General features: G+C 39.7%; 1 protein-coding gene across 2 annotated transcripts in view; it reads left to right on the top strand.

Annotated features, from left to right (window-relative positions):
• Positions 1–10,602, top strand: part of LOC128695250 (ribonuclease H2 subunit A) — a 28,338-nt gene extending 17,736 nt beyond the window's left edge. For both annotated transcript variants that reach the window (XM_053785771.2, XM_053785764.2), the window contains exons 6-7: positions 1,123–1,246; positions 8,683–10,602. In XM_053785771.2, the coding sequence (XP_053641746.1) occupies positions 1,123–1,246; positions 8,683–8,842 (284 nt within the window). In that variant the 3' untranslated portion in view covers positions 8,843–10,602. The remainder of the gene's footprint in view (positions 1–1,122; positions 1,247–8,682) is intronic.
• Positions 10,603–20,268: the final 9,666 nt, after the last annotated feature.

The raw sequence follows: 20,268 nt of genomic DNA, 5'->3' as shown, positions 1-20,268 counted from the left end.
ATCCAGACAAAGTGCTATACTCTGCTTGAAGATGTGAGTAAACGTGATGACAGTCTTGTGGCTCTCTGAGACAGAGCTAGATGGATAGACAGATAGACAGGGAGCTTAACAGACAGACATTTTTGTGTACCAGCGAAAACAAAGCGAGGGGGATGCTCATCAAATATCACCTCTAATCTTTTTTTATCGGCTGCACCCTCCCCCACCCTAGTGTATGCTCATCAAACGTCAGCTCTTATCAGTTGTTATCTTATGTCACTGTCAGGGGTGGACTTTGTTTTTCATGCTTCAAGGGGAGGTATTATCCCCTTTTATTATTATTACTATGTATTATTTTTATCATCATCATCATCTCCAAAACATTGCTGGGACATGTAAATACTTTGTAGATATTCCAAGACAGTAGTAAATGGCTAAGACAGGTGTAAATGTCCACCTGTCAGTGTGTTTGTGACAATTTGAGCACAATTTCAGTACTTAATACTAGTGTCAGAACAAAGATTGGCTATAAAATGACAAGAACTACTACAAATTGTAATTATCAAAACATAAAAATTACATAAAATAATATGAAAAATAGAAAAAAAGGTATATCGGCAACGCTTCTGCAAGCGGCAGGACGATGTTGCTGTCACGTGAGCATCCAGTGCCAACTTCTCGGCCTCATATCTCGGTAAGTACTGACCCTAAAATTTTTTTATTTTAAAATACTTTAAAAAATTTTTTTTTTTTTTTTTTCTATAAAAAGAAATTTTTTTTTTTTTTTTTTTAAATATTGGGGGCACTGCTCGAATGATACGTTATACATTTGGACCATTTAAGGGTTAATATATGATAGTGCATACATGTTATCAGGCTTTTATATGTATTTGAAAGTGGAAAAAAGCTTTCACTTTACACCAGTCTTTGCTTTACAGCAGTATCCCAGAACCTAACCTACCCTACTGTAAAAGCAGGGTGTGCCGGTACATAATTGCAAATAAGTGATCATGTCATAAAATTACCATAAACATGAACTTAAATATTTATTCCACAGTAAAAACATAAATAGAATATTGAAAACTAGGTTTTGTTCCATAGTTCATGTTAGATGTATAATACAGATCTCGTTCTCTCTTCCAGATGCTGTAACAAAGAACTTTTTATTGAACTCGCTTAATCAAGTATTTGGTTTTCCGGGTATTGTGAGATTTTCCTGGTCCACTGCTGAGAAAATCCTTGAAGAAAAGTGTGTTCCTGTGACTTGGTGAGTTACACACTTATTTTTTAAGATGTCTTGTATAGCTAAGAGTACACTTTGTAATGTGTGTTTATTTCTCGTGATTTGAGTTGTTTTGGTGATTACGCTAACCTTCAGTACTTTTCTATCTTCTTTGGGTTCTGTGTTGTTTCTAGACATGATCTTTTTTTTATTCTTAAATATAATGTAGAAAGAAAACTGATTAAAGTTATCAGTGCTATGTTGATACCAGACTGTGGTGGCATGTCGACACCAGCAAGCTGTGGAAAAGACACTTATGTACAGTTTATTACATTTATTAAAGAAAATGTTTTGCCATGAGTGGTTTCTTAGTCATATAGAACTGGTAAAGCCACTCATGGCAAAATGTTTCCTTTTAATAAATGTCCTGAAATGTACACAAGTGTCTTTATCCACAAGACTAATTAAATCAGTGTCTAGATTATTTTTTGTAAGGACTAGTCTTAGCAGAAGTTGCTCATGCACAGTACAGGGACTGCAGGGTAGTTTTGTGTACCTATTCTTGCTTGGTAGCACTACCAGAGTTAGATAGGAATGTGTGCTATGAGGAATGAGTCATTTTATACTACCAGTTACAAATACAAAATGGGAATTGACAGTTACTTTTTGCTAATGATACTGTGCTTATGTGACATTCTAAAGAAAAATTGCAAAGGTTAGTGGATGAGTTTGGGAGTGTGTGTAAAGGTAGAAAGTTGAAAGTGAACATAGAAATGAGTAAGGTGATGAGGGTATCAAATGATTTAGATAAAGAAAAATTGGATATCAAATTGAAGAGGATGAGTATGGAAGAAGTGAATGTTTTCAGATATTTGGGAGTTGACGTGTCAGTGGATGGATTTATGAAAGATGGGGTTAATCATAGAATTGATGAAGGAAAAAAGGTGAGTGGTGCATTGAGGTATATGTGGAGACAAAAAAATGTTATCTATGGAGGCAAGGAAGGGAATGTATGAAAGCATAGTGGTACAAATGCTCTTATATGGGTGTGAAGCTTGGGTTGTAAATGCTGCAGCGAGGAGACGGTTGGAGCCAGTGGAGATGTCCTGTCTAAGGGCAATGTGTGGTGTAAATATTATGCAGAAAATTCGGAGTGTGGAAATTAGGAGAAGGTTTGGAGTAATAAAAGTATTAGTCAGAGGGCTGAAGAGGGGTTGTTGAGGTGGTTTAGTCATCTAGAGAGGGTGGATCAAAGCAGAATGAGATGGAGAGCGTATAAATCTGTAGGGGAAGGAAGGCAGGGTAGGGGGGTCATCCTTGAAAAGGTTGGAGGGAGGGGGTAAAGGAGGTTTGGTGGGCGAGGGGTTTGGACTTCCAGCAAGCATGCGTGAGCGTGTTAGGAGTGAATGGAGACGAATGGTATTTGGGACCTGACGAGCTGTTGGAGTGTGAGCAGAGTAGTATTTAGTGAAGGAATTCAGGGAAACCAGTTATTTTTATATAGCCAGACTTGAGTCCTGGAAATGGGAAGTACAATGCCTGCACTTTAAAGGAGGGGTTTGGGATATTGGCAGTTTGGAGGGATATGTTGTGTATCTTTATACGTATATGCTTGTAAGCTGTTGTATTTTTCAACACCTCTGCAAAAACAGTGATTGTGTGAGTGAGGTGAAAGTGTTGAATGATGATGAAAGTATTTTCTTTTTGGGGATTTTCTTTCTTTTTGGGTCACCCTGCCTCGGTGAGAGGCAGCCGACTTGTTAAAAAAAAAAAAAAGTTACAATATTACAAAGTAAAGTATGGTGCTCTTACAGAAGTATACAGTACTGTACATTTTTTTTACATAGAAAATACCATATTAGTTTTAACAAAAATGTTCAACTTTACAATAGATGAAGCTTTGTCTAAAACATATGTTAAACAATATAGAACAGTTACTGATATGACAGCTGTACTAATAGGTTTCTCCTAACTTTAAACTTAATTCTTGGTGCTCTTTGCATTTACAAACATAATGCAAAATGCTGCAAGTTCATAACCTGTACAACTTTTGATTTTATCAGGAAAGAAATCATCTGCACGCATGAAAACCAATGCATGTAAAGTATTACGATGAATTGCAGTACAAAGAGGTCCATGCCTCGCCCACAAGGACCAAATAGGATCTGTCCCTTGCTGCTTTCACTGTGCCAAATAGGGTCTGTTCCTTAATGCTTTCATTGTTCAAATCTGAGTGCATGGGTGTTTCTTTTACTAAGAGATACAAAAGCAAATTTGACACGTCAGAAATAGTCACCTTTAGCTTACACCTAAAAGGTATTTTAAGGAATGTCGGTGCCTAGTTGGCTTTTAGTTTAAACGTCTTGACATTTGAAATTGGTCAAGTACACTTGGGTACCATGTATGTCTCATTTATATTGGATGGACAGTTAAACCTCTACCATTCCTAGCTCTTAATGACTCTCATGGGTTTAGCATTTCACATACTCTATTTAGTGGTACATAAGGCACCCTAATTTTGGCAGGCATATTCTGGGGGAAAAAAAATGGCAATACTTGTTTCAAAATGATAAGCAGCCAGCCACTGGCTCATTATGTGGAGAGCATGGCTGAAAGAGATGGGACCATGTGCAGCCTGTCATCTCCACTGCCAGCAACCACCAAGACAAACATGGCTACCTGTTGCTAACAAATGGCTACTTTACAGTTACTTACAGTTGCTGAAGCTGATTTGCTTATTATGTTCTAGTAATGTGTTAATTACATATATAGATATATAATCTGACGGAAAAGTTTTTAACCCTTAAACTGTCCAAACATAGATCTACGTTTTTTCATCATTTGAAAGTATGTAAAAAACATAGATCTTTTTTATTTTTTTTATAATATTATTATTATTATTATTATTATTATTATTATTATATATAAGTTGGCCGTCTCCCACCAAGGCAGGGTGACCCAAAAAGAAAGAAAATTCCCAAAAAGAAAATACTTTAATCATTCAACACTTTCACCTCACTCACACATAATCAGTTTTTTCAGAGGTGCTCAGAAACACAACAGTTTAGAAGCATATACGTATAAAGATGCACAACATATTCCTCCAAACTGCTAATATCCTGAAACCCCATCCTTTAGAGTGCAGTCGTTGTAAAAATACGTAATCTACTTTTGGAGCACTAACCATGTGAACGCATATTTGTTTGGACAGTTTAACCCTTAACCCTTTCAGGGTCCGTCCCGTAGATCTACGGCTTTACGTTCAGGGTCCAAACCGTAGATCTACGCCATGAGCTCAGCTCACTCTGATAAACTGTGAGTGGTACATTTGGCCCTAGATATGAGAGAATACATCTATGTGGTATGTGTGCACCACATAAAACAGATCCTGCAGCACACTGTGTATAATGAGAGAAAAAAAATGAAATCATGATTTTTCGATTAAAATAGCAACTTTGCAGTGTTTTTTCGTATGTTTTTTATAGTTGTATTTGCGATTTCTTGGTCTCATTTGATAGAATGGAAGACATATTACAGAAATAGAGATGATTTTGATTGGTTTTAGCACTGGAAATGGCTTGAAACTGAGCTCAAAGTAGCGGAAATGTTAAATTTTTGCCGATATTCAAGAGTAAACAAACGACCTCACACGTCTAATACACGCCAGCTGGTGGGTCTGATATACATTCGCAAATATGGTGATGATATTTATACAATTATTACAGTATTGCATAACAGTAAATCTTCTATTTTTTGGTGTGAATAAAAATTCATTATGTGAATAAAAAATCAAAATGGAATTTATTTGTATAGCCTCAAAACGTAACTAATGAACAGAGGAAATGTTAGTTTAGTGCCAGGAATGCTTACATTGTTCATTCTGGACCCTATTTTGAAATTGGAATATTTTGAACTTTGTGTTAAATTGGCCAAATTAACAATTTCTGATCACTTTATTTTGTAGTTGAAACAGTTGACTTGGCGATTTCTTGTGCTCAATCGATAGAATAGAAGTAATACTAGTGAAATAGCTAAGAATTTGGTTGATTGGAATAATGTAATTGGCCTAAAATGGGAGTCAAAGTCTGCAAAATCGCCGATTCGTAAATATCGCTGACACATCAAAATTCGCGAGAGCATAATTTCGTCAATTTTCCACCAAATTTCGTACTTTTTGTTTTATTACCTTCACAAAAAGATTCTCTATGATTTCATAAGAAAAAATAACAATTTTTTTTTTTTTTAATTCTTGGACACTGGTGCGTGACTCCAGATTTGGGCCTTGGACCCTGAAAGGGTTAAACGGTCCAAATAGATCGATGTTCAAATCCGTAGTGCTCCAAAAGTAGTTCTATGTTTTTTTACGTATTTTCAAATATAACAAAAAAAAAAATGATGTACATTTTTTTACATACTTTCAAATGTTTAAAAAAACGTAAATATACGTTTGGATCGTTTAAGGATTAAGGGGGGATGTTTGGAGTTTAGTTTACTGGTACTACACCATAGCACTGAAACCACCACTTGCAACTAACTCGAAGCCTATCCTTGTTCCTGACCCTCGCCATATAAATAGGCACAGTGTGTGTGTGTGTGGGTTTTTCCCCCTTATGTGCTAGAAAATATGGTAAATATAATAATCTATTGCTTAAGCAACATAGTCTCATGTGCTGATTCCAACACTAGGCAGGAACAATAAAACCACATGCAATATGGCAGTTAGCAAAGCTAGGTCTTTGTTCAGTCTTAATATATTCAATACAGTACAGTGTTTTCAGTACATGCTAGTTCACCTGTGTTTTAAAACAGTTTAATTGGAAAGTATTGATGATACCCCATTTTGATAGGTGCCAGCTAGTACAGTGGACCCCCGCATAGCGACCTTAATCCGTGCAAGAGGGCTGGTTGTTATGCGAAATGTTCGGTATGCGAATGAATTTTCCCCATAAGAAATAATGGAAATAAAATTAATCCGTGCAAGACGCCCAAAAGTATGAAAACAAAAATTTTACCACATGAAATAGACATTTTCCTACACACAAAGAGAAGGATACATGCACAAAAGTAGAGTAGTACATGCACAATATATATTGTGCATGTACTACTCTACTAAATGAAGAATAAATGACACTTACCTTTATTGAAGATGCAGCAATGACTGATGAGACACTGTGTCCTGGGAGTGCCTTTTCCTCCTGAGTACTGTAGGTCCTGTTTGGTATTTTCTTCCAGAACAGGCCTTATCACACTGTGTATGTCACTACGATTCTTAAATCTCTCAAACCAACCTTTGCTGGCTCTAAATTCACCAATATGAGCACTAGTTCCACGCATTTTCCCTGTTCACCTGGGTGTTAGTCGACTGATGTGGGTTGCATCCTGGGAGACAAGATTAAGGACCCCAATGGAAATAAGTTAGACAGTCTTCGATGACACTGACTTTTTTGGGTTATCCTGGGTGGCAAATCCTCTGGGGTTAATTGTTTCTTGGTATTCTCAATAAGCCACACCAACAACGGTGGTACAGCAGCAGCAGCAGCAGACGATGCTACAGCAGCAGCAGCAGACGATGCTACAGCAGCAGCAGCAGACGATGCTACAGCAGCAACTGACGATGTTACAGCAGCAGCAGACGATGCTACAGCAGCAGCAGACGGTACTACAGCAGCAGCAGCAGCAGCAGCTGACGGTGGTACAGCAGCAGCAGCAGCTGTACCACCAATAGTAGCGATGGTTGATTGGGGTTTATTATACAACCTGGCCAGCTCGGAGACACGCACTCCACTTTCATACTTATCAATGATCTTTTTCTTCATCTCCAAAGTAATTCTCACCCTTATTGCTGTAGGGTTGGCACTAGAAGCTATCTTGGGGCCCATGGTCACTTATTTTCCAGAAAAAAATCACCAAAAACACTGTAATAATACGAAATGTTCCGATTGTATGCTTGGATGTTACCGCGGAGGCTGGCTGGTAAACAATGCCACCGGCGGAACATGTGAGCGTGGCTCAGGCCGCACATTGGACGCGTCTCGGACGAAGGCCGCTGAGCGGGTTTTTGGGCGGTATGCGGGGCAAAATTTTAGCGATCAAAGCGTCTGCTATGCGGATTGTCCGTTATGCAAGGCGTCCGTTATGCGGGGGTCCACTGTATTACGTATCTAAGGACATTTTTGAAATAATGTGTACTCTACCTGGAGGTTATTCCGGGGATCAACGCCCCCTCAGCCCAGTCCACGACCAGGCCTCCCGGTGGATCAGGGCCTGATCAACCAGGCTGTTACTGCTGGCCGCACGCAGTCCAACGTACGAACCACAGCCCGGCTGATCCGGCACTGACTTTAAGTATCTGTCCGGCTCTCTTGAAGGCAGTCGGGTGTATTTATTATTATCACACTGGCCGATTCCCACCAAGGCAGGGTGGCCCGAAAAAGAAAAGCTTTCACCATCATTCACTCCATCACTGTCTTGCCAGAAGGGTGCTTTACACTACAGTTTTTAAACTGCAACATTAACACCCCTCCTTCAGAGTGCAGGCACTGTACTTCCCATCTCCAGGACTCAAGTACGGCCTGCCGGTTTCCCTGAATCCCTTCATAAATGTTACTTTGCTCACACTCCAACAGCACATCAAGTATTAAAAACCATTTCTCTCCATTCACTCCTATCAAACACACTCAAACATGCCTGCTGGAAGTCCAAGCCCCTCGCACACAAAACCTCCTTTACCCCCTCCCTCCAACCTTTCCTAGGCCGACCCCTACCCCGCCTTCCTTCCACTACAGACTGATACACTCTTGAAGTCATTCTATTTCGCTCCATTCTCTCTATGCTTGGTGGGAGGCTGTTGAACAGTCTTGGACCCCGGACACTTATGGTGTTTTCTCTTAGTGTACCAATGGCGCCCCTACTTTTAATTGGGGGTATTTTGCATCGCCTGCCCAGTCTTTTACTTTCATAGGGAATGATTTCTGTGTGCAGATTTGGGACCATTCCTTCCAGGATTTTCCAAGTGTAGATTATGATATATCTCTCTCTCTGAGGTAATTTTTTTTCTCTTTATTATGCAGCCTCTCCTCATTTAGCAGTGTACTCGTTTACCAACAACTCCGACTTGCAATGGACTCTCTAACCAGATGCATACCTAAATAATGTATATTAGAGCTGATTTTCTCTTCTGTTTACTACAGTATACAGGACACTACTGTATAAACATTTAAAATTATACTAAAAATGTTATAAATGGTGCAAAGGTGACATTAAAGCAATATCAAAGATGGTTGACACAAACCCTCTACCATTATAGTATGCTCCTCGCTTAGCAACGAATTCATTTACTGATGTGGTCTTAGGAACGGAACTCTGTTAATCCTTTACCAGGCCTGGTAATGGGTTAACCCATTACTAGGCCTGGTAAAGGAGAAGCTGTATTTAAAAAAATTTTTTTCTGTGTTTATATTTGCTTCATAATTTTTTTACAGGAATGAGGAGGAAGATGAAGAAGAAAAAGATAAAACTCCTTCTGTCCTCCAATTTTTTGCTAAGAAGCCAAAATCTTCAAGTGTGTTGGGGCGACCACCACAAAAGAAAACACACCACTTTTTTACCGATCGCTGCCTTAAATCTGTTGAGAGTTTCTAAGTTATTTTAATATATTCTACATGACAAATTGTTAATTTGCAGGCATTTGTGTTGAGCAAATATATAAATGAAATTTTAGCTATTCTCTTTTAGTAACTTCATCATTTGTCTTTTCATCTTACTGAAATCCGTTGCCATGTTGCATTTGTTTAGTATTAAAATGTGGTTTTCATATTTAATTTTCAATCCTTTAGCCCTTCAGTCATAATTCTGAAATAAGTAATCTGTTTTTATTGTGTACATCACACTTTCACTCTGGCCACCAAATATTTTGAACATCCTATGCTGTTCTCTGACATCTTGTAGACTAGGTGAAACTTCAGTTCAGTAGGTGCTGGCAACTGCTGCTCAGAGAATAGTCTCCCAGCACTAAGACCACACATGTTTGTAATTTACTATAAAATAAGATATGAATATTTTAAAATTCCAACATCATGCTCACACTCCAATTGCGAGTTGAAGTATGAGTAAAATAACATTTGTAAAGGGATTCGGGAAAACCAGTTAGTCCTGGAGGTGGGAAGTACAGTGGCTGCACTCTGAAGGAGGGGTGTTGACATGTTAGTTTTTAAACTAGTGTGGGCACACCTCTGGTAAGACAGTGATGAAATGAATGATGATGAAAGTTTCTTCTTTTTTGGGTTACCCTTCCTCGGTGGGAAACGGCAGATTTGTTAATAAAAAAAATATTGTAATATAGATAATTTGTCATTTGCACAAAAAATACAGTATACAGTAGGTCTCTAACTTTTAAGCATCAGTGTTGTGATTTGTAATTTATGGACAGTCTGCAAATGCAAACATTGCAAATACAGCATTCAGATATAAATTTTCAGTAAATTATATTTTCTTGGTTATTTTTTCACTTAAATGCGTTCATATTTTCCATGGGTTCATTGTATGTATGCGTGTCTGGCTCATATTTGTTTGGTAGAGACTGGTCAAAAACTTTATTTATTGCAATTTATTCAAAACAATTATTTTTTCTTTTTGTATTTATCAAATGCACTGATATTTTGTAATTAGCTTTTATGTACAGTAGGGCTACCACCATCACAATCACTACCACCCTCTACCACCATCACTTCCACCCTCTACCACAATCACTACCACCTCTACCTTTGTAGAGGGTGGTAGTGATATTTCTCCACAAAACTTAGGAACTCATTTTACAAGGTCTTGAATTCTATCGTGTTTCTCCCCTTCTTTATCAAAGGGCTGATACTCTGAACTTTCTTTGGCCCCATGGTGTCTTATTTCACAGTAGCAATCGATAACAAGCACAAAAAACAATGGATGAATGCACGGAATATTGCTAACTCAGTGAGAGACAGAGGTAGACTGAGTCTGGTACGCATGAGAAGCGGCGTCCCAGGCAGGTGGACGCATCTAATACGGATGATTTCCAAGTGGATGTACAAAACCCGGGGGAAAATTTCACCTAAAAAAAGTGATCAAAATCCAAATTGTACAATTTCCACACTGCACGAAAACCAGGGTCCTCTTTATTTCCTATGAGGATAAATTGAGGGCACTGACTCTGCATTCTAGAAAGGCATAGAATTAAGAATATGACCAAGATGTATAAATGGAAGATATGACCCTTGTAGGTTTAGCATTTTTTTTTTATATAAATGGAAGACTGGAATAAATAAAGGATATAAATAATGTGCTAAATATGTCAACCAAGAGAGGACTCCCAGCAATAGGCATAAGTTGGAAAAATTTAGTTTGAGAAAAGATATAGTAAAGCATTGATTTGGTAATAGAGTTGTGAATGAGTGAAGCAAACTCCTGAGTAGCATCATTGAAGCAAAATACATGAGTGGGCGTGGGTGGGTGTGAGTTGGACCTGACCAGCTTGTGCTGCTGGGTCTGGTACAGTGCTCCATCCTTGAGTGGGGATGACCAGACTGGGTGGGTCATTGGGATAACCTGGGGGTGGGTCATTGGTCTAATCAGGGGGGGGGGACATGGACCTGCTCTGCATGGGTCAGTAGGCCTGCTGCAGTGTTCCTTCTTTCTTATGTTCTTAAAAACCTTGGATAGCTTTAGCAGCACTGTATGACCCTAAAGGGGTTAGTGCTTCTTTTTTATTATAACGGTTGCCTTAAAAATAGGTTAGACATATACAAAAGTGAATGTGAGCTGACTTACCTATCATGGGCCAGCAGGCCTGCTGCAGTGCTCCTTTTATGGTTTTACATTAAACTACATCCCTACCTTTGACATAGACATCCTCTTTGACCTTGTAAGCGACAGCTTTATTATACCAACTTTGCTTATACTTTTCCTTTAGCATTCTTCACCTTCTTTATTCTGCCTCTGCCTCCAGCATCCTCTTCACCTTCACTGGTCTCTGATCTAACATATTACATCTTTAGTACATCCTATCATGCAGTGCTGTATGACTGGTGTTAAGACTAATATTACAATAAAAGTGTTTTAAAAAATCTGAAGATGAAATAATACCTGTTGTCAGGCTGTGTAAGTTTCCTTTATCTAAAACAATATATAAAAAAGCTTCATTTATGATGAAAATAAATAGAATCTTCTATTCATAATCTGACAAAATTTAAATAGACAGCATACTTTGATATTACATTTTTTTTTTTTTTTTAACATTTTATGCAATTGTTGAGAGACTTAATATGTATAATGATTTATTACACCATAAATTATTACCACCTGCACCATTACTTGTAAAGTGGATTTTGTGTGCAATTTCAAGATTATTTTACCGAACCCTACTCCACCTTACTACCTCTCGCTTGTATTAAGTTTAAATAAGACTGTAAAACAATTAACCACTATTGCTTGTCTAGTTTTAAGTATAGTTACTATGTACTATTATCTTATCTAGTTTTAATTAGTTACTTTGTATTAGGATTAGTTTGCCCGGAATGCCTCGGGATGATAGTGGCTATCTTTGTACTTAGCAAATCAAAATTGTAATTACACATTGTAACCTTGACAAAGAAATAAACTTTACTACTAACCTTCCCTGGTCTCTGATCTTCACATTTCATCTTAGACATCCGACACTGCAGCGCTGTGATAATTGTGCAGTTAATACCACTAAGACCATAATTTTCACAGGGGTGGACCAGTAAGTCAGCAGAAGGCTTCGGTCAGATGACCTAAAGCTCCAACGATGGGTCATCATCTGACTGACTAAGACCCGCGTCAGGAAACTTGTCCTGTTTCCTGACAAATCTTGACTAACCATAACCCAAGAAAATTAGTGACTTTTAACTTATTTAAACCTTAAAAGCTGAAACAGCTAAGTAACAACTGTGTGAGAAGCAGTTACAATACCATACCCCTTCTGTTATTGTTTTTTATATATATATACAGTGGGCCCCCGGTTAACGATATTTTTTCACTCCAGAAGTATGTTCAGGTGCCAGTACTTACCGAATTTGTTCCCATAAGGAATATTGTGAAGTAGATTAGTCCATTTCAGACCCCCAAACATACACGTGCAAACGCACTTACATAAATACACTTACATAATTGGTCGCATTCGGAGGTGATCGTTATGCGGGGGTCCACTGTATATTTTTTTTTATTCACACATCAGCCCAGTCCCACCAAGGCAGGGTGACCAGAAAAAGAAAAACTCATCATTCATTTTTTTTTTTATTATATTTAGCAAAAATAGTAAAAGTACATAGAGAGATCATGCAGCACTTTTGGTAATTTGATGTAATCATATTTGATCTAAGTAAGGTAAGGGTAACTTAGGTAAAGTAGGTAGTACCTGGTGTTAGTTGACTGGTGTGGGTCACCTCCTGGGGACAAAATTGATCTAATTTGCCAGAATTGCTCTGCATAACAAGGGACTTAATATATAGCAATATGTCATTGATGTCCTTGTAGAAATTATTACTATTACACCAGCATGAAGGCACTGCCCTTCCCCATCCCTTCCTTGAGGGAAGCTCTGGCTAGAAATTAAATACACAGCGGAAGTAGAGCAGTTCTTTATGACGCACTGACTTTCTTGGGTTATGGATGGCTAACCCTCCCCCAGGGTATAATGGGTGGCTAACCCTCCCGGGTTAAAAATTCCAACGAAATCTTATCTTAATATGTATACTTGGTTTTAAACCCGTAAGCTAAAACAACTCATCCATGTAGATTTTTTTATTGGCATTTGTTTTAATCCTTGTTTAAATCTGCCTAAAATGCTGTGTATTATTATCCATGGGGGAAGTGCTAAACCCCCAGGGGTCAGCGCCTGGGGAAAATGGGTATTATATCACGTGCGCTTTTGTTTTTGGACATTACCATGATTTACATACTTGGGCTCGTCCTTCCGAACGAAGAGGTTATGTCCTCAAAATAATCACTTTAAACAGTATTAGGTAGCTCTAAACCCCACGGGTCATAAAGAGGCTGGAAAATGGGAGAATCAGGTTCAAGAGGAAAAGTTATTCAATTCCTTGAATCAAGAGCCCTTCCCAGGCATCAAGGCACCCTGCGCTTGATGGTCAACATTAATCAAAATAGCATCAATATTTAATGTAAATTTTGTACTCTGTACTGTATTATAGCTCTCATTTATTAACCGTGACAATATTAAACTGATACTGTTTTCAACTGAATTTTTGAGTTTGGGTGAATGATAAACAGGTAACATAGCCAAAGTTTATTCAGTCTTCTGGGTAGTGAAGGCTGGAACACTAGGCTGCTGGAACACTAGGCAGCTGCATCACTGGCTGGAACACTAGGCAGCTGCATCACTGGCTGGAACACTAGGCTGCTGCATCACTGGCTGGAACACTAGGCTGCTGCATCACTGGCTGGAACACTAGGCTGCTGCATCACTGGCGGGAACACTAGGCTGCTGCATCACTGGCGGGAACACTAGGCTGCTGCATCACTGGCTGGAACACTAGGCTGCTGCATCACTGGCTGGAACACTAGGCTGCTGCATCACTGGCTGGAACACTAGGCTGCTGCATCACTGGCTGGAACACTAGGCTGCTGCATCACTGGCTGGAACACTAGGCTGCTGCATCACTGGCTGGAACACTAGGCTGCTGCATCACTGGCTGGAACACTAGGCTGCTGCATCACTGGCTGGAACACTAGGCTGCTGCATCACTGGCTGGAACACTAGGCTGCTGCATCACTGGCTGGAACACTAGGCTGCTGCATCACTGGCTGGAACACTAGGCTGCTGCATCACTGGCTGGAACACTAGGCTGCTGCATCACTGGCTGGAACACTAGGCTGCTGCATCACTGGCTGGAACACTAGGCTGCTGCATCACTGGCTGGAACACTAGGCTGCTGCATCACTGGCTGGAACACTAGGCTGCTGCATCACTGGCTGGAACACTAGGCTGCTGCATCACTGGCTGGAACACTAGGCTGCTGCATCACTGGCTGGAACACTAGGCTGCTGCATCACTGGCTGGGACACTAGGCTGCTGCATCACTGGCTGGAACACTAGGCTGCTGCATCACTGGCTGGAACACTAGGCTGCTGCATCACTGGCTGGAACACTAGGCTGCTGCATCACTGGCTGGAACACTAGGCTGCTGCATCACTGGCTGGAACACTAGGCTGCTGCATCACTGGCTGGAACACTAGGCTGCTGCATCACTGGCTGGAACACTAGGCTGCTGCATCACTGGCTGGAACACTAGGCTGCTGCATCACTGGCTGGAACACTAGGCTGCTGCATCACTGGCTGGAACACTAGGCTGCTGCATCACTGACTGGAACACTAGGCTGCTGCATCACTAGCTGGAACACTTGGGTGCATCGGTACCTGGAACACAGTATAATTAGTTGAAACACTGATTCAGTATTGAATGCAACATTCATCTCATCAGCCAACTTTGTTTTTATGATAAACATACAATTGTACCACTGAAATATTTTAATGATATTCTCCCAGCTCAGGTTGATAGACTTCAAAACCTATAGCGTAAGATTTGTTGGGATTTTTAACCCGAAGAGTTAGCCACCCAGGATAACCCAAGTCAGTACGTCTGCCAGGGCTTGTTAAAAACGTTAAAAACAACGCTTTGCTTGTAAACAAGGCATCGCTAGAAAAAAAAACATTGCTGGTTAAAAAACGGCATCGCTGGCAAGAAACGAGGCATCGAGGGTAAAAAAAAAAAAAGGCATTGCTGGCGGCTAGCAAGAAACAAAGCATCTCTGGCAAGACACAAGGCACCGCTGGCATGAAACAAGGCACCGCTGGCAAGAAACAGCTGTATAGCCCTTGTGGCTTAGCGCTTCTTTTTTTGATTATAATAATAATAATGGCAAGAAACAAGGCATCGCTGGCGAGAAACAAAGCATCGCTGGCAAGAAACAAAGCATCGCTGGCAAGAAACAAGGCATCGCTGGCAAGAAACAAGGCATCGCTGGCAAGAAACAAGGCATCGCTGGCAAGAAACAAGGCATCGCTGGAAAGAAACAAAGCATCGCTGGCAAGAAACAAGGCATCGCTGGCAAGAAACAAGGCATCGCTGGCAAGAAACAAGGCATCGCTGGCAAGAAACAGAGCATCGCTGGCAAGAAACAAAGCATCGCTGGCAAGAAACAAAGCATCGCTGGCAAGAAACAAGGCATCGCTGGCGAGAAACAAAGCATCGCTGGCAAGAAAAAGCATCGCTGGCAAGAAACAAAGCATCGCTGGCAAGAAACAAGGCATCGCTGGCTGGATGAGGCATTTGCACTCGGGTTATTTTTGTTATTATGGTTGTTAGTTTTAGTATTGTTAGTACTGGTATTGCTACAATTAATGCTACTTTTATAAACTATTGATGACTAACCTCTCATACAGATTACATCAATACATAATTAATGATTATACTAACATATTAAATATTAATACATCACCAATATATTTGGTATTAGAGCATATTATAGGCGACCTAGGTAGGTTATGTGGACCATACTGAAGTCTGCCAGCCTCATCTGGCAGACGTCATTATCTGTAGGATGGAGTATTAAGGAAGCCATCCTGCTAGGTAAAGTATAACAGGAAAACATCCTGTGTGAAAATATGACAAACTATGAACATAGGCGTAGCTAGCAGGAACACAGTCATCTTCGGCTAGTGGTAGCATCCCTGGCTGGAAGAAATGTCACTGCTAGTTCTATTAGTTTTGCCATGCACCCTCCACTCATCCTGTGGGTTGTACTCAAAAGACTTTTAAGATACCTGGAGAGAGTTCCGGGGGTCAACGCCCCCGCGGCCCGGTCTGTGACCAGGCCTCCTGGTGGATCAGAGCCTGATCAACCAGGCTGTTACTGCTGGCTGCACGCAAACCAACGTACGAGCCACAGCCCGGCTGGTCAGGAACCGACTTAGGTGCTTGTCCAGTGCCAGCTTGAAGACTGCCAGCAGGGCCGGATTACCGCATAGGCAAACTAGGCATTTGCCTAGGGCCCCGCGGTCCAAGGGGTTCAGGGGCTCATCCAAGACTGCACACATGGTGCAAGTGCAAAGGGGTCCCTACCTAAAAAGTTCAAGTGTTTGGAGAGTAAAATTGATTTTTAAAAATTAATCAAAACAAAAATAAATAATGAAATAAAATAAAATAAAAATAAATAAACCTAACCATAGATGGCAACACTCAACACGCCTTTGTTTACATCAGAACAGCTGTGTTTTCCCGCTAATGGGTGAGTATGGCAGATTCCTCTCCAATTTTCTGTAGTAATTACACGTTATCTAGACTTGTATTGTGAGAGATTAACTGAAGTGTTGTTGATAGACATTGATGTGTATGGATAAATGTTTGTTTTCGCCTCTAAATGTTAAGGGAGGTACCTGATAGGGTTACTTGACCAGTAAAGACGCATGGACCAGTAAAGACGCATTTTTGGTAAAAATACTATAAAGGAAAACCTAAAAACGCAAACTGACTTCCGTTTGTAGGTTTTAAAAGCACTTTGTCCTGTCTTTAAGTCTTTATCATTTCAATAACAGATCTCAGTTGATTAATGTTCTACATCACTTATGCTTAGTTTTCAAGTTGCGACGGAAGTGATGTAGAACATCAATTAATTTACTACATATTTCCCCAGAAACACATAAGCCACATCAGAAAATCGTTGGTTGGGCGAAACTGAAAATTATCCCTGCATTCTTTAATTCTCATGTCCTTATCTATGGTGGTAGGCCATATATCATACAAAACATAATGATTAGTTTAGTTATGAAAATGGTAATATAAATACCATTGTGCATTGTTCTTGGACTCGGTATGATTTCTGTTTAAGTAAATTGGAGATCAAGGAGGATGAATTAGTAAAATATTCGTAGCCCAAATCACTAACCTAATTTATGGTAAAAGTTCTGTATATGACTCCTTTCTGGTAACGTTTTGAATTTTTAGATGCGCAGCTAGAGGAAAGGGGGCTACAAGGGCCATATCCCCCCAATTGACAGAAATTTTTTTTTAATAATAATTAAAAAATTAATAATAATTGATAATGAAAAATTTGTATTTGCATGATTACAGACAGTGATACATCCTCATTATGGCATCTCGTGAACGTGATGTTGGACGTTCTTATGCGAGTGGGTCACAGAAAAGAAAGAAGAAAATTCAAGAAGAAGAACAGAAAAAGAAAGATGTAGGAAGCTGCAGAAAGATCACAGACATGCTCACGAAAACAGTTTCTGATGTTACCAGTACAGTTGAATCTGCAGATACGTCAGATCATACAGGAAGCCCTCCCTCCATTATTTCTCAGCCAGCATCTACTTCTTTTGTGTCTCCTCTCAATGTCTCAACGGACATTTCATCCACAGGATTTGTCTTAAAAGATCCTGCCTCATTGCCAAATGTAATCCCAGATTCTCTACGTAATGCTTTCATTGCAGAAAACTTAAGTCAAACTCTGAACATTGACTTTAGGAAATCAGCAAGGATTTATGATGATGGAAGTCGTCGTTGTTTAAAGTCATCTATGTTTTATAGGAAGCTTGCAAATTCAGAAACTGTGAAAAGATCATGGATGGTATACTCTGAAAGCTCAGGAAAAGTGTACTGTTCAGCATGCAAGCTATTTTCTACCAAAGAAAATACCTTCACACAGGGGTTCAATGACTGGAAAAATTCCAAGCGTTTCGAGGAACATGAAAACAGCACCACTCACAGGAGCTGCATTTTAGCCAGTGTATTTCTTGCACAGAAAAAAGGCTTATTGGATTCTCATTTGGAAAATCAAACTGAAAAAGAGCGCACTTATTGGAGAAAAGTTCTAGAAAGAGTTGTTGCTGTTGTAAAATTCTTAGCTCTAAGAGGACTTGCTTTCCGTGGAGAAAATGAGGTTTTTGGTTCGGAAAACAATGGCAATTTCCTAGGGATCATAGAACTGTTGGCACAATTCGATCCATTCTTAGCAAATCATGTGTCACGCCTTGGGAATGCAGGAAGAGGCACTGTATCTTTCATGTCATCTACTATATGCAATGAATTTATTGAACTGATGACTAAGAAGGTCCTCAATAACATTATAGCAGCTGTGAAAACTGCAAAATACTTTGCAATAAGTGTAGATTCAACACCAGATATTTCACATACAGATCAATTGACATTCATTGTTCGCTTTGTCGACTCCAGTGGTAAGCCTGTAGAGCGCTTTATAAAATTCATTCCTCTTTCAGGCCATGATGGAGAAACAATGATGAATGTAGTACTGGATACTCTGCTTGAACATGATCTCTCTATTATGGATTGCCGTGGCCAGAGCTACGACAATGCAAGTAACATGTCGGGTAAATATAATGGATTGCAAGCCCGTATCAAGCAAATCAACCCACTTGCTGAATACGTGCCCTGCTCAGCACATTCTCTTAATCTTGTTGGGTCATGTGCTGCGGAGTGTTGTGTCGCTGCAGTTTCATTTTTTGGACTATTACAAGCACTCTTTAATTTTTTCTCTGCTTCAAAGCATCGGTGGAGTATACTCAAGTCAACCATTCATGGAGATGTCATCAAATCATTATCAACAACAAGGTGGTCAGCGCAGCACGATGCAACACATGCTTTGAAAGACAGCTTTGCTGAAATACGTTCTGCTTTGATCCAAATAGCAGAGGATGAAGACCAGACAGCAACTACAAGAAGCGAAGCAGCCAGCTTAGCATCAAAATTGGAAGATTTTGAATTGGCCTTACTCTGTGTGCTTTGGGACTGTATACTGGAACGGTTAAATGCCACGAACAAGACACTTCAGAAAATTGAAATTGAAATGGCTACTTGTGCTAACCTCTAAGCAGGCTTAGTGGAATTTGTAAGCTCACTTCGCAATGATGAAGCTTTTGAAATGTTTGAAGAGAAAGCTAAACTGCTGGTGAAAGACTACAGTTACCGGGCTGATCATCAGCGGTCAAGGAAGAGGAAACGCAATTTTGAAGAGCCAGACAATGAAATTGTGTTGCTACCAAGGCAGAAATGTAAGACAGCTACATACTTCGTCATTCTGGATTCACTGATTACAGAATTGGTGAAAAGAAAAGAAATCTACCAGAATCTAAATGACAAGTTTGGATTTCTGTTCAAAATTACTACTATGCCAGATGCAGAATTGAGAGAAGCTGCATTAAAGTTGCAACAACACCTTTCAGCAGATGTTCAGGACACATTTGTTGAAGAAATAGTTCATTTTTCTGGGTATGTGAATCAGATTAAAGCTCCACCTGAAAAATGTGCGCCCTCAGCTGCTTTGAAACATTTAAGAAATGCAGGTATCTCAGAAACCTTCCCTAATGTTGACATAGTGTATCGCCTTTACCTAACACTTCCAGCTACTAACTGTGAAGGAGAACGTTCATTTTCTGTTTTGAAAAGAGTGAAAAACTAGCTCCGTTCAACAATGAGCCAAGACAAATTGTGTAACCTAGCCCTTGTTGACCATTGAGTCTGATCTAACAAGAAATATTGATTTTCAGAATATAATTGATGATTTTGCCAATATGAAATCCAGAAAAAAGTTTATTTAAGAAGTGCCTGTGAATATAAACAATTCTTTACTTTCTTGAGTTTATATGATTTGATAGTCTTATGCATGATGCAATGATAACAATAATGGTCAGTGATTTATAAAGGGAATAATAGTGCTGTAGTGTTATGCTAAATATAATAGGTACATGATGTCACTACTTTAATAGCCTAATCTAGTAATACTATGCTCTCTTGAGTTTATTCTCTTTAAAATGCATGATTTAACAAGATAGTTATAATGGCTGTTGGTAAATGGTTTAGGTTGTCTTGATGTACTTTCCCTATTAAATTTAATCTAAATAGCCAGAATGTATTTAATTAGACCTTAGACAGGCTCACACCGACCCCCCCCCCCCACCCCCAAGCTGGAAGGGATCGCTTCGCTTACCCGTAACTCAAAGGGGCCCCGCCAATCTGAATAGCCTAGGGCCCGGAGAC

Source organism: Cherax quadricarinatus, chromosome 14 (assembly GCF_038502225.1).
Source record: "Cherax quadricarinatus isolate ZL_2023a chromosome 14, ASM3850222v1, whole genome shotgun sequence".
Classification (NCBI taxonomy): domain Eukaryota; kingdom Metazoa; phylum Arthropoda; class Malacostraca; order Decapoda; family Parastacidae; genus Cherax; species Cherax quadricarinatus.
This window is presented reverse-complemented; position numbering and strand designations above follow the sequence as displayed.